Below are 14,008 nucleotides of genomic sequence, written 5' to 3'. Positions count from 1 at the left end.
GAGGGTTCATGGGGTCAAAGTTCAGATCCTGATTCCGGACAGTTTTGCTGTATCTCACTGTTCTGATGTAATTATTAGCTGATTACAGTGCATTTATACTTGATCTTATAAGTCATTATAAAAGGCTTTATAATGTGATATGATTATTGTTATAAAGCATTGTGAGCATTTATGAGTTATAAGCGGATCATAATGCATTATAGACATGGGATGCATAGCGACCGTTGCGGAAATGGTAACTGAATGGAGTAGATAAGAATAGTATAGAACTTATCTGTGCTCTTTGCTGAGTCAGGTCCTGGCTTGGAGATTGGACGGCTAGTGTGAGGGTTTCCATGGCGATTCACCAGGCCAAGGTTAGCGCTGAGGTCTGCCTGGGATTTCAACCCACAAACCACAAGCTCATCAAAGCCAAGGCCACCAAACCGCCACACACCCACACCTTGGCTCAAAGTGACCAGTCACGAGGTTCACAGGAGAGAGAGAGAGAGAGAGAGAGAGAGAGAGAGAGAGAGAATGAGAAAAGGAATATATGAATATGAATATATCTGCGTGATTAAATATCCCCATGCTTCACTCCACAGGGACATTTAACAACTAAAACAAAATTTTAAACATAAACAATGACTTCTGTTCTCACTGCTACAGGTGCATACACAGTTAAATCCTCTGTGTTAACTTAACTCTGTGAGAGTGTACAAATGTATTCCATTTGTTTACATTCATACCGTCTCAGAGTTAAAAATGGGTAGAATTTCAATATTTAATATCATCTGCGAGGAACTTGTGTCTTGATCTAACTCTATCATCAGAACCATGTAGCGTGTGTTAAAGGTTTGTGGGTCAAAGTGAATCTTTCCTGTCTTTCCTGCGAGTAAGTGCCAGTTGCTATAGGTTACCCTACACACACTAACACCCCAACTTCCTCCCAGATGACAATATTTTGATCCTACCGTTTCCTTCCAGGACATTCTAATAGTGCCCCTGAGCAAGGCAATCCATGTTTGAAAGTCAATCAAAGATTTTTGGGCATAATTTCCTATTTTGTCAACAAAGGTGCTCTCGGGACTCTTGCCGGAGCCCTCATTCAATGCCACTTTGACTATGCATGCACCTCTTGCTTCTCCGACATCCCAATGTTGCTAAACACTAAGCTTCAGACCTCCCAAAACAAACTGATTCGACTACTTCTCAGAATAAAACCCACAACCCACCTAATTCCAACACATTTTGCTAGTCTGGGATGGCTCAGGGTAGAAGACAGGGTTAAGCAATTAAAAATGGGATTTGTTTTTAAGATAACAGGGCTGAAAATCCATCTTTCAGGAGACCACAAGGGGAGGTCAACTTTTTTTCCCTTTTCTATAGTGTTTTATATTTGTTGATGATATTTATTTTGGTGTTATTTGTATGCTATGTTGATGAAATGAATACATAGGACCAGAATGGAAACAAGTCCCAGGACTTTTTTTGTGTTATCCTTCAAGGCCAAATGTATTACTGTACGTTGTGCTGTTTACATTTCTGACTAATAAAGTATTCAATCAATCAAAAAATATTAAAGGTTATTTTGGGGTTTAAACATGGTTCAAACTGTGCATTTCTTGAGTATCTGTACTTGTATTTTTGGGTACTTATGACTTTCACCCACAACATTTCAAAGACAATTATATACTTTTGACTGCACTACATTTCTAGGGAGGCAAAAATACATTAACCACTTAAGCCCTATTTAAAATAGGCCTACAGTGAAAATAGCCACGCTTTCTGCTAGAATCTGCTACTTTAACTATGTTTAAAGGTTTAATGACATTCACTTTTACACCACATTCAAAGTCTTTGTCCTGGTCCTTCAAAAGTGTACAAAAAGTTTAAAGTGAAAATTCCATTCCAGTGATCAATGGCAGGTGTTTTTCTCTCACATTTCTAAAGCCTTTTCAACTGCAATGAAAAAAGAAATCTTTGCCTGCGGGTGTCGCTGGTGAGGGATTTTGCCTGTCAATCATCGCCTCTGCTCCGCCCCCCCCAAAGGAAAGGATAGGGGAGGGGAGGGGCGAGGAGGAGAGTGGGCGGGATTAATCGACTGTGACCTCACTGTCGAAGGGCCAAGCTCAGATTACTTTTCAGCCTAATTATTCAGAAAACCCCAGACCACAGAAAATCCACTGAATGTTCTAAGTTCAGGTTTTTTGGGTGTAATTGAAGTCATAAAACCCCAAATAAAACATTGAAAATAAAAAAAGTGAAAATGAATGTCATGATACCTTTAACATTTCTGTAAAATCTTCTGATGTTTTGGAAAATTTCAATACAGAAATGCATTTATATGTAAAGAAAAATGCACTTTGTAATTTGTACTTTTGAATACTTATGTACGTTGAAAAGCAAGTAAAACAAAATCTGACCCGTTCTTCTCCTCCCTCCTTCCACCACCCTTTCCATTCTTTCTGCCTCCCTCTCTCCACCTCCCTCCCTCCTTCCACCACCCTCTCCATTCTTTCTGCCTCCCTCTCTCCTTTCGCCAACCCCTGCAACAGGAAACGAGTCAGGGCCACTTCCTGCACAGACAGGAAACAGGACGCGGTGAGTGTATGGAGGGGAGCCTGGCTTCCTGCTGCTGGGAGAAAGGGAGAAATGGAGAGAGAGAGAGAGAGAGAGAGAGAGAGAGAGAGAGAGAGAGAGAGAGAGAGAGAGAGAGAGAAATCCAGAGACAAGGGAGAGACCACAAATGACATCATCAGGTATCCAGTTCACATATGTGCATGGGGAAGTGCAGGCATCCTATCATGAGTTGTTTTAACGACTTAAACCAGTGGTTCTGAAACTTTTCAGGCCACGACCCCCCAAAATAATCATATTTGAACTGGGGACCCCCCACCCTGATAAGCACTTGGAATGTAGGAGAATGTATAGGAGCATTACATTTAGTTTGACTTGGTTCCACAGATAAATATTGTGAAAATAGCTTTGCAACGTCTGTCGCGTTCTGAGCTTGTAGGTCGGCTATTTTCTAAAATGTTGCCTCTTTCTTTCATTATTAGACAATTTGGCCGATGTTTGACCAGTTTTTATAGTTTGTTGATTACTTTTGAAACAGTAACTTATCTTTCTTTCTTTTTTTTAGGTATAAAAAAGGTCCTAAAAGTCCTTAAACTGTCACTTCAATGTCACATCATGTATCGTTGTATGTTGCACTGATGTTGTATGTCCAGTTGTTAGAGTGTTGAATGTTGAATGTACCTCAATGGAAACAAGCCTTTTAGTCTTTTTGTGTATTTTGGCTTTTTCTTATTTTTTTAACTTGTTGCTGTGATGCGTCATCAATAAAATATTCCATCCATCCATCCATCCATCACCTGTCAATCTGTAAGCAATCTGCCACTAGTACATAATGCATGGTTCATAGTTATTGTTGGACTTCCCCTGCATGACAGAGGAGGTCTGTGGGTTTGTTATGAGCTGAAAGACACACAAACACAGAGAGAGAGAGAGAGAGAGAGAGAGAGAGAGAGAGAGAGAGAGAGAGAGAGAAAGAGAGAGAGATCTTTGAATTGTCTGGATCTCTCATTGGTGGTCCGACAGACACACAGACTCGCAAGCTCCGAATCAAGCACATTTACAAACAAATTAAAAGTATGAACACACAATCTTGCAAACACATACGCATACCCATTCGGCCACATACTGTACACACATACGCGTGCGCTCGCGCGTATGTGTGTGTGTGTGTGTGTGTGTGTGTGTGTGTGTGTGTGTGTGTGTGTGTGTGTGTGTGTGTGTGTGGTGAGGAGCCATCTGACATTCAACCACATGTGACCAATAAAACAGTGTACTGGGACACAGAGAGGGAAACCCCCTTTCTTTCTCTCTCTCTCTCTCTCTCTCTCTCTCTCTCTCTCTCTCTCTCTCTCTCTCTCTCTGAATGATGGTCAATTTTAGATACTTTTTTGTTGTTGGTTTTAATCTCTCAATCTCTCACTCTCTTTCGGTCTGTGTTTTCACCTACATCTTTCTACCTTTCTCACTCTATATCATCTCTCTTCCATCCCCCCATCTCCTCGATATCTCCCATAGATCAGAGAACAGTTTGTGAGAAGTAAAACACATGGTGGAGTAATACTGAGTCACATGGCAACATACACACTCCAGGAGTCATGTTGTTGGTTGGCTACATCCTCCCCAAGACCAACAGTAGGGGTCAGCAGTGACAAGGAACTACATGGGGGAATTGGGAATTGGCATAAATAATTTATTCAGGAGAAAATGAAAAATGCACAAATTGCACATCAAGCACATGCACACACATACAGTACACGCCAATGCATGGAGTACATTGCACCTACAACCGTGCACGTAATCACAGCAACATACACATACACAGTGGGCACACTACGCACGCATGCACATGCACGGGCACAGGCACACACACACACAGGCACACGTTTAGCTGGTGTTCAGATGGGATTCCAGTGTCGTGTTATCTTTTCCAGCAGCACCATGAGGTGTTCCTACAATCACACACACACACACACACACACACACACACACACACACACACACACACACACACACACACACACACACTTTCCTAACTTCCACAGGAGTTTCCCTCCTTGTTGCTCACATTCCAGTTAGTCACACATTCAGTTACCTCAGTAACACACACTAACACAACCAGAATTCAGGAATTCGGGAAGTTTGGAAAGGGTGTGTTTGATTCTATGTGAGAATCAGCATGCATGTGTGCGTAAGCGCATGTGCATGTGCATGTGCGTGTGCGTGTGTGTGTGTGTGTGACAGAACATTCCATACCACACACAAACCTAGCTTGGTTTTTATGAGCCAGTAAGAAGAGCAAAGCTTTTCTGTTCTCAAACCAAAACATAATTGGGTCTCATGGAAATAATAAAAAAAATCTCTCTTGTCTCAAATATATGAGAGAGAGAGAGAGAGAGAGAGAGAGAGAGAGAGAGAGAGAGAGAGAGAGAGAGAGAGAGAGAGAGAGAGAGAGAGAGAGAGAGAGAGAGATGTGAGGGGAGAGAGAGGTGAGGAGAGAAAAGTGGGAGGAAGAGGGATGAAAAAAGAAGGGGGGAGGGGGGCGGGGGAGAGGGAGGAAGAAGAGAGAAGACAGAGAGTGAGTGCTAAGGAAAGTCAAATAAAAACAGACGACAAAGAGATGAAGAAAGACGATTGAAATCCTAGATGTAAAAGAGAGAGAGAGACACAGAGAGAGAGACACAGAGAGAGAGACACAGAGAGAGAGAGAGAGAGAGAGAGAGAGAGAGAGAGAGCGAGAGAGAGAGAGAGAGAGAGAGAGAGAGAGAGAGAGAGAGGGGGGCAGTGTTTCAGTCCTCCAAATGTTTTCGTTTGAGGCCGACAGTGGTTTTACAGTGTGTGCGTGTGTGTGTGTGTGTGTGTGTGTGTGTGTGTGTGTGTGTGTGTGTGTGTGTGTGTGTGTGTGTGTGTGTGCGTGTGGAGGGGGGGGGGGGTCTAGAGTCGGATCAGGACCCAAGAGGACGGAATCAGAACAGAACACACAGGATTAGACAGGGGCCCAGCAACACAAGGGCCATTGTCTTTGTATTTCTTTCTTCTTATTCTCTATTCTCTTCTCGTCTTCCCGTCTGTGAAAAACAGGAGGAATACATCTTTGCAGTGCTGTTACACTGTAAAATAGCCAACTTAACTGTCTTAACTCCAAGAGTTACAAATGGTTAAATTACCTCCTACTGATTTACTGTGTAATATTATATACTTCAAATATAATTTGCCTTAAAGGAGGAGTTCACCCAAAAAATGACTTATTTTCTATCAATTGCACACCCTATGAAGCCTTGAATCCATGCATTCTTTTTTGTTTTTGTCGCATTCTTAAGCTAATAATTTGATTCCCGTCTCCTACCGGCTAATGTATCCGGTAGGAGACACAAGTAGATTATTTGTGTCTCCTACCGGAAGTACACACGGTCATCAAATTATTGTCTTAGGAATGCCACAAAAACAAAAATAAATCCATGAAATCAAGGCTTCATGGGGTGTGTAATTGATAGAAAATAAGTAATTTTTTGGGTGAACTCCTCCTTTAATCTACCTTAATTCATTTGGTTTTTGTTTATTTCTTAACTGAAGGCTTGATGGATTTCATTTTTGCAGATGACTTAAAACAAAAGGAACCAAAACAAACTAACAAAAATCACATGTCGGCCTACTGGTATATTTATACGGCACATTTATCATAGCTTTACTGCAATAACAAAAAGATCATTTGAAAACCATTTCCACACAAGTATAGTGTCACATGCTTTTCACAAGCACTCAAAATATCTAATTTCCCAAACAAACAAATAAAGTGCATAAATGTATTGACAAAGTAAACACTTTTTTTTGTTTAGTTTGCTGTGTGGTTGCATTTGTCAGTGGTCGAAAGTAACTGAGTACATTTACTCAAGTACTGTACTTAATTAACATTTTGAGGTACTTTTACTTCACTGGAGTAGTTCCAATTTTCAATACTTTTATTTCTCCTCAGACAAATATTGTACTTTTTACTCCACTACAATTATGTGAAACTTTAGTTACTGGTTACCTTGTACATTTTGATTATTATTACAAAACAAATACATTAACCACTTCAACCCTATATATACTTCGGCTATTTGATAATAGCTAATCTACAAGCTCACAACACGTCGCGTTGCGATGTGTTGTGAGCTTGTAGATCTGCTATTTTCAAAATATTTTTTTAAATACATTTTAGACATGATAACTTGGTGAAAACTTTTGGTACTTTAAGTACATTTTGACTACCGGACTTTTACTTGTAACAGAGTGTTTCTACATTGCAGTATTGATATGTTTGAGTACTTTTCCACCACTGGCATTTGTACACTCTCGGCATTACAAATGGATAAATGAGCACAGAGGATTTGACCGGGTAGGGTTCATATTGTGTTTGAGTACTTTTCCACCACTGGTATTTGTACACTCTCGGCATTACAAATGGATAAATGAGCACAGAGGATTTGACCGGGTAGGGTTCATATTGTGTTTCACGATTAGATCGCACAGAAACTCCTTCACAGCAGATTCACAAAACCCAAACTCATTAACCTCATTAAAACATCTTTTATTTTGTAAAACCATCTGTAAAAAAACACATCTGAACATATCCATTTACAACCCACCCTTCTTGTTCAAATATAAACACAAACCCACAAAATCTTTAAAAAAGTGTAAAAAAACAAAAACATAGCTCCCTGTCAGACTGTTTTAAGGAGTCACACACAGCAACACTTGAGAAAAATTCTGCTTTCAATTTACTCTTTCAATCCACAGCTGCTGAGAAGAAAAAAGGGAAAGAACTCTCCTTTGTTTTAATCCCAAAGTCTTGGGTGTTTTTTTCCTTTTCAAAGATAATTATTACCAAAAGGAGTTATTACTGGGAGTACAAGCCCTCTCTCTGATGTGTGTGTGTGTGTGTGTGTGTGTGTGTGTGTGTGTGTGTGTGTGTGTGTGTGTGTGTGTGTGTGTGTGTGTGTGTGTGTGCGTGTGTCCCAATGAGCTAAAATGGAAACAAATGACAAACTCTTTTCTTTTGGTGTGTCAAATCAGAAGAATGTCAAATGAGAATTTTTTCTGTCCCTCTTGATCCTCAGAAAAACTCACAAATTCACATTAAGTCAAGCTAGATTAGCGTTGGCGCAGTGAGCTGAAGTTGGACTGTGTGTTGATGTCATTCGTGTCATAGCATGAGGCTGATTTAATGACTTTCAAAGACCTTTCTCACAGCAGAAATTTTGACGTGTCATAAACAGTTCTAGGAGGTACTACAGTGGATTCTGGGTGCGTTTCATTTAGGTGTTACTGTGCAACTGCATGTGCAGCTCCTGTACAGTTAACTTGCAGTTATCATGCTGGACATAGAAAAACATAAAATAAACAGACCCCAACTAATGTCATGTCATGTTCAACGGCATACGGTTGTCTGCTGTGGAAATGTGCCTATTCAACAGCACAATAAACAGACTTCAGCTCAATGTTCCAACACTTTGTTCTTTAACTCTTGAGTATAAAATGTAACCAAATGGACCCTTACAATTCTCACCAAGGATGTTCCTGTGTACTGTCTGACAAAGGCAAACAGCAGTAAACTGAAAATAAAGGTTTATGTTACGGATTTGTGATATGATCTTTTTAACATGTTTTGCAACAGTAGCGTCACACAGATATAACAAAAAGGTGAATACTATACGTTCTGGTTCTGTACTTCTAAATTACTCCTATTTCCGTCTTCTCAGTCTTGCTACTTTTTGTGTGTTTTAAAGGTCACAGGTCATAGGAGCAAAGCTAATAGCCAATAAATATGGCTAAACAATACTATTTCCACCAATTCTTTAGGCAGGACAGAGGATTCATTTTGAAGTCATATTTCTCAGTTGAACCACTCAAGCGATTAGGGCTTTTTGTTTTGTAGGATATTAGCAAAAAAATAAAAAACTGCACCTTTTTTCTTTTTCTTTCTTTCCCCTAAAACAAACAAAACAAAAACAAAACAAAATACATTAATAATTCAATATAACTTCTAATAAGTAGTGTTCCTTCTATACAGTTAAAATACTCAACCCAGTGCAAATACAAAGGAATTCATCGCCACATTCTTTCTCTTCACAAAACTGACCGACGATGGCTTGAGCGTCCAAGATATGTTGCTGTTGTTGCTGTAATGATTCCTGCTCGCAGTTAAAATGTATTATCGTTGCATAGTCTCTGATATTTTTGTGGGCAGCCTTTTTGAGTGGAGAAACCACTTTTCTCATGAGGGGTTTGGGATGCTCACAAACAGGCAAGAAAAGGCATTGCGGATATATACAGTAAATGGCTATATCAAATAACACGCTGCAAGCCTTCCTGGAAGCATGAGACCAACCCAACTATCATTGTCTTTGCTCCTTTTACATTCTAAGACAACTAGAATGATTTGCCTGCTGGGATTCTTGACATTTCTCAGCCCAAATAAGAATAAGGTTGCCTCAGCATGGGAACCAGTTGCATGAAAACACAGAGCTTAAGAAGGTTGTGTGGGGCCTGTTTTGCGCAACACTAACATTTAGCCAGAGTCAGCAGGCGTGGGTTTCTCAATGTCTTGCACCAGAATGAATGGAATGACTCGACTTTTAGCTGCAGCAGGAATTGAACCCGCGACCTTCGGGTATAACAGTAAAGTCACTGTAATCATTCGGCCACCTTTCCAGGAAAAACCCTGCAGGAAAAAAAAGCAATCAAAGGATCCAGCTCTTACTGCTGTGGTGGTTTTGGGGAAAAACCCAACCCAGCCTTGTTTTAAAAAAAAGGGCTGGTTAGTGTTGTCAGGTCCAGTTCAGTTGGTAGCAGACATTGTTGTACAGAACCTGTGCCTAAGGCTTTCCCCAGTCAATATATGGGATTCATTCAAGTCTGACTGTCCTTCCAGCAGAGTTCCGAGGACATCCTGTTTGTCCTGAGATGCAGTGTAAAAAAAAGAAGAAGAAAAAAGACATGAGATTTGGAGTGTGCATGGAAGTAGAGCTTCTGGACACCTGATCACCATGTTACACACAGTGTATATTAGGAGTTATTTTACAACCTGCCTCGGACATACAGTACATAACCAGCAGGGGTAAGAGCGAGGTCATTAGATCAGCCAGGATTGCGGCCCCTGAAGGACGTGGCTGTTCAGGGTCACGCATGCCACGTGACAGATGGACATTGTAAAGGGTTCAAACCAGCAACCTTTCAGTTGCTAGACATGTTAATAATACTACAGCCAGTGTGGGTCGGTATTAGAAAGGCTACAGATTCAATGTGCGTATAATGGCATATCACATTTAAAATTTCCACAATTAAGAATTATAGAACACTGTCACACCGGCAGTAGTAAAAATGGCCTTTTATTTAAAATGTCTGCTGTGGTTGAGAATGGCCAAAATGTTGATGTAAGATGTGGGATGAAATAATCGGCATTAGGTCTTTTTTTAGCAACAATTGGTTGCTCAACCATACTTATGACATGAGATGGAAAAGTGAGAAAACAACTGGTGTCACACTGGTCTTTTTTTCCCAGTGATAACTGTCCCTGGAGCCACATTTTCCAGTTCCGGGAGAAGGGTTGAAGGTCGTGTCTCTGTCTCAGCTCATGTGTGTGACATGTGTGACATTGGTGACTGCACAACGCACTCTCCTCTTTCAAAAATGAAACCAGGTCTCAGCAACATCAGTGATGAGATACCTGACTATTTAAGTGAGCTAAAAGGGGCATTTAACCAGTGATACAGGCACTGTAGTAGACCGCACTGCTGGCGTCAGCCAGAGCAGATATGAGCGGACTGCTCCCATCCTCACACCCACTGCTGCTACTGCTGTTGATAACGCCACTGTTGTCTCTGCTACTAAGACTGCTGCCACTGCGCCCACCCACAACCTTGGAGGCGGTGACCCCGTAGACCTCTGGCCGGTTCCGGTTGGCGCTCAGGTACTGGTCAAACTCATGTCTGTCCACCTCGGACCAGAAGTCCGCGGAGGAAGAGGGACCCAAGTGACTGGCAGACTCTGGATCGGAAGGGTCCAAGTGAGCGGCCGGAGGGAGGAGAGCGGAAGCGGAGGAACAGGTGGGAGGGGTTTCGGGAGGAGGCGAGAGCTGCCCCAAGTGAGAGGGGGTGAAGTGGGCGGGGTGATGGCCACCCCCGCTGCTTCCGTACAACTGGCTGTAGTAGCTGATGGGGGTGGAGCCGAGGGGCGCGTGGTGGTGAGATTTGATGGGCTCCAGGAGGCCGACGGGAGGCTGATGGGGGAAGGAAGCGGTGGAATCAGGAAGTGGGGGCGAGCACTTGGCAGGACTTCTCAGGCTGATGTGGTGAGGAGAACTGTGGACGGAAGTCACCCTGCAGTCACTGGAACCCAGGGAACCTGGACTCCCTCTGGAACCGACGGAGCCCATTCTGGAATCGACAGAGCTCATTCGAGAACTCACACCGGGGCTCATGCTGGAGCTCACACTGGGAGCCTGGCTGTGTGTTACAGCCCCGTGAAGGGAGTTGTGGTAGCCATGCCCACTATAGTGATGACCGCCATGGTGGCTGTGATGCTGTTGGTGGAGGAGGTGGTGATGGTGGTGGTGATGGTACCCGTTGCTCCACCCTCCTCCCATCCCAGCCTCCTCCTGCATGTGCTGGGGGAAGAACACAGGCTCTCCGCCTCCGTCCTCCATTATGTCCAGGGGGGACATCTCGGGCGTCGGCAGGCCATAGCTCTCCATCTCAGCGTGTCCCCCATGGGGCTGCAGTTCCCTGAAGTGGCCCAGCGAGGGCAGAAGGTGGTGGGGGTGAGGATGGTGCATGGGGTGGCCTCCCGGATGTCCATAAGCGGAGCCCTCTGAGTGATTCTCCCCTGTCAGAGGAGAGAGGCCCAGCCCCGGTGCTCCTCCCTGGGCCAGGCTGTGCAGAAGAAGCCCTGGTTCGACCCGTTTCAGCTTCTTGGTGGTCTTCTTGCGACGCGGCCTGTACTTGTAGTTGGGGTGGTCCTGCAGATGTTGGACTCGCAGACGCTCAGCTTCCTCCACGAATGGACGCTTGTCAGGCGCACTCAGGGCCTTCCATGACTGACCTGGGGACAGCATACATTAACATACATTATTAGATGTATTCATCATCATCATCAAAATAAAAATCAAAGCATTATTACGATGAGACATAACATAAAATAAGCAAGTACACAAACACGAGAAAACCCCCACAAATGAACACTAAAAACTAAATACATAAGAACCAACAGGAACAAAAAACAAGGAAGACAGAAACAGAACAAGGAAAATAAAAACAAAATACACTAATACAAAACACATCAAGGGAAATGTGTGTATGTATATATTTTGTAACTAATCTAAAAACTAAATCAGAATAGTATAGATAAAAGATGATAATTAAGAAAGGTCGTGTTTGTCTCCGCAATCCACTTCTCAGAAGTACACGAATCTGACACTGATTACACACAAAACCGCAGTCTTTTCATTTCATATCAAATTACATTTGGTTTTTCTGTAAATCCACAAAACTACCAAACTAGTGAATGTGAGGATTGGTGCTGTGATTCATTAAAGAGCTGAGACAGTTGTTACCAATTAGATGATAATTGATTAAAGAGCCACACATCAAACTCTGTCATGATGTCTCTTTTAAATCCTGCTTGACTGCGGTCCAAATTGTAGACATGTAGGAATTGCATGCTTTGGCTGAACTACAGCAGACATTCTGCTCCATCCACAAGAGGAATTGTTGGGTTAAGAAAAAACGGATTTTACAACCTCTGTCAGTTATTGCATTTAACCAGGAATGATCAGAAAAGACGATTAAAAAAACATTAAAGTGTGTGTTATACAAGTTTAGCTCTACTGAATAATGTTCAATAACCAATTTGTCTGCATTATTTTCTGTAGGCAGGATTGATACAGGATATACAGTACATAAAGAGAGACTGTGTTAACAGTCAGGAGTTTGCAGTCGTCGGTGCAATGTCTGCCACTGCATTTCACAAAAGTAACCAGTAAACAGGTTTACTACATAGTTTTACAACATTCAGATGTGATGCGTCTCTTCATGTTACTTTTTTATGAGTGTGCATGTGTGTAGTTCCTCTTACCCAGCATCTTGCTGAGGACAGCGTTGTGGAGGTCGGGGTTCTGTATGGCCAGGCGTTTCCTCTCGTCTTTGGCCCACACCATGAAGGCGTTCATGGGCCTACGGATCCTTGGCTCCCCTCCCGCAGCCCCTGGCCCTCCTGCTGCCTTCCCCTCAGACAAGCTGCCTCCAGCCCGGCCCGGACCACAAGAATCCGGGCTACTCCGGGTGTCCAGACCACCGCATGCCCCCATCACTCCTTCTGAACTTTCTGATCTGAGAGACAGGAGGACCCTGTGCTCCGTGTTTCCCGTCCTCCTGTCGGGTTCCATCCCCAGGCCGTCGGGAGAGGAGGCAGCATCCCTAGAGAGGTCGTGCTCGAATCCCACCTCGGAGTCGGAGCTGGCGGGGCTCCACGGATGATGTCCTCCAACCGGGACGGAGACACGAGTCCGGCCTGGCTGCAGAAGAAGAGTTCTGGGCTCCCGCACAAAACCGCTCTCTGATAAATTCATTCCCAGAACTTCCTGGCCGTTTTGTGTGTGTGTGTGTGTGTGTGGCTGCGCGTCTTTTGTCACTAAGTCCCGCTCAAGTTCTACTAAACGTCTGTCTGCTTTTTAAAGTTCTGACAATGATGAGCGCTGACGTCGTCCGAGAGGATAGAAGACGGGGACGGAGAGAGGGAGTGAGGACGCCGAGGGCTGATGAAGACGCAAATGGAGGACAAATCCCAAAGCAAAGCATCGAGCTCTGAGGAGAGAGTGAAGACAAGAGAAAAAGGAAAAAAACTGAAAAGAAAGGAGAACAAACACGTTGCGGTGTGGAATATTCCCCTGAATCCGGTCCACAATGACGCTGCCTCCGTCTATCTCTCTCTCTGTCTGTCCTCTCTCTGTATCTTGAAAGAGAAGTCAAGGCTTCTTGTTTGGAGTGTGGTGATGTGGTCGTCCCAGTTCAGACTCCCCTTCAGTCAGTCATTCAGTCTGTCTGTCTGTTGGTTGGTCTGTGTGTCAGTGAAGTTTTGAAACTTGTGGCCAGAGTTAACCAACCCACACAGTGTATATATACCCCGCCTAGACCAATCATAAATATAAAGCCAGGACTCAGCCAATGGGACGCCACACAGGAGAGAGAGGGGACTGTATGTGACACAGAAAGAGAGAGAGAGAGAGGACCCCCCTCCTCCCTATCCCCACCCTTTCCTACACACGCACACGCACACACACACACACACACACACACACAGCGCCTCCCTGTCCGGCTGTGAAGAGAGATGTAATCGGAGAGGCCCCATTGTTTCTGTCCAAATGAGGATTGGAGCAACACACACACATATATTAGCACCTATATACAGTGTGTGT

General features: G+C 43.4%; 1 protein-coding gene across 1 annotated transcript; it reads right to left on the bottom strand.

Annotated features, from left to right (window-relative positions):
* Positions 1-7,017: 7,017 nt before the first annotated feature.
* On the bottom strand, positions 7,018-13,642 carry sox18 (SRY-box transcription factor 18). The gene is made up of 2 exons (XM_080445107.1): positions 12,670-13,642; positions 7,018-11,637 (listed from the first exon to the last, which is right to left on the bottom strand). The coding sequence occupies exons 1-2, from the start codon at positions 13,160-13,162 to the stop codon at positions 10,295-10,297; spliced, it is 1,836 nt and encodes a 611-aa protein (XP_080301233.1). The 5' UTR covers positions 13,163-13,642; the 3' UTR covers positions 7,018-10,294.
* Positions 13,643-14,008: the final 366 nt, after the last annotated feature.

The sequence above is a fragment of the Gymnoscopelus braueri genome (genome assembly GCF_963280865.1).
Source record: "Gymnoscopelus braueri genome assembly, chromosome: 12".
NCBI classification, from domain to species: Eukaryota; Metazoa; Chordata; class Actinopteri; order Myctophiformes; family Myctophidae; genus Gymnoscopelus; species Gymnoscopelus braueri.
This window is presented reverse-complemented; position numbering and strand designations above follow the sequence as displayed.

What these genes read in the sequence shown, in the direction of transcription:
- sox18 (XM_080445107.1), bottom strand. Translation starts at nt 13,162, where the DNA reads ATGAATTTATCAGAGAGCGGTTTTGTGCGGGAGCCCAGAACTCTTCTT. An exon ending in TGTCCTCAGCAAGATGCTGG is followed by an intron (nt 11,638 to 12,669) that starts GTAAGAGGAACT and finishes TGCTGTCCCCAG; the next exon opens with GTCAGTCATGGAAGGCCCTG.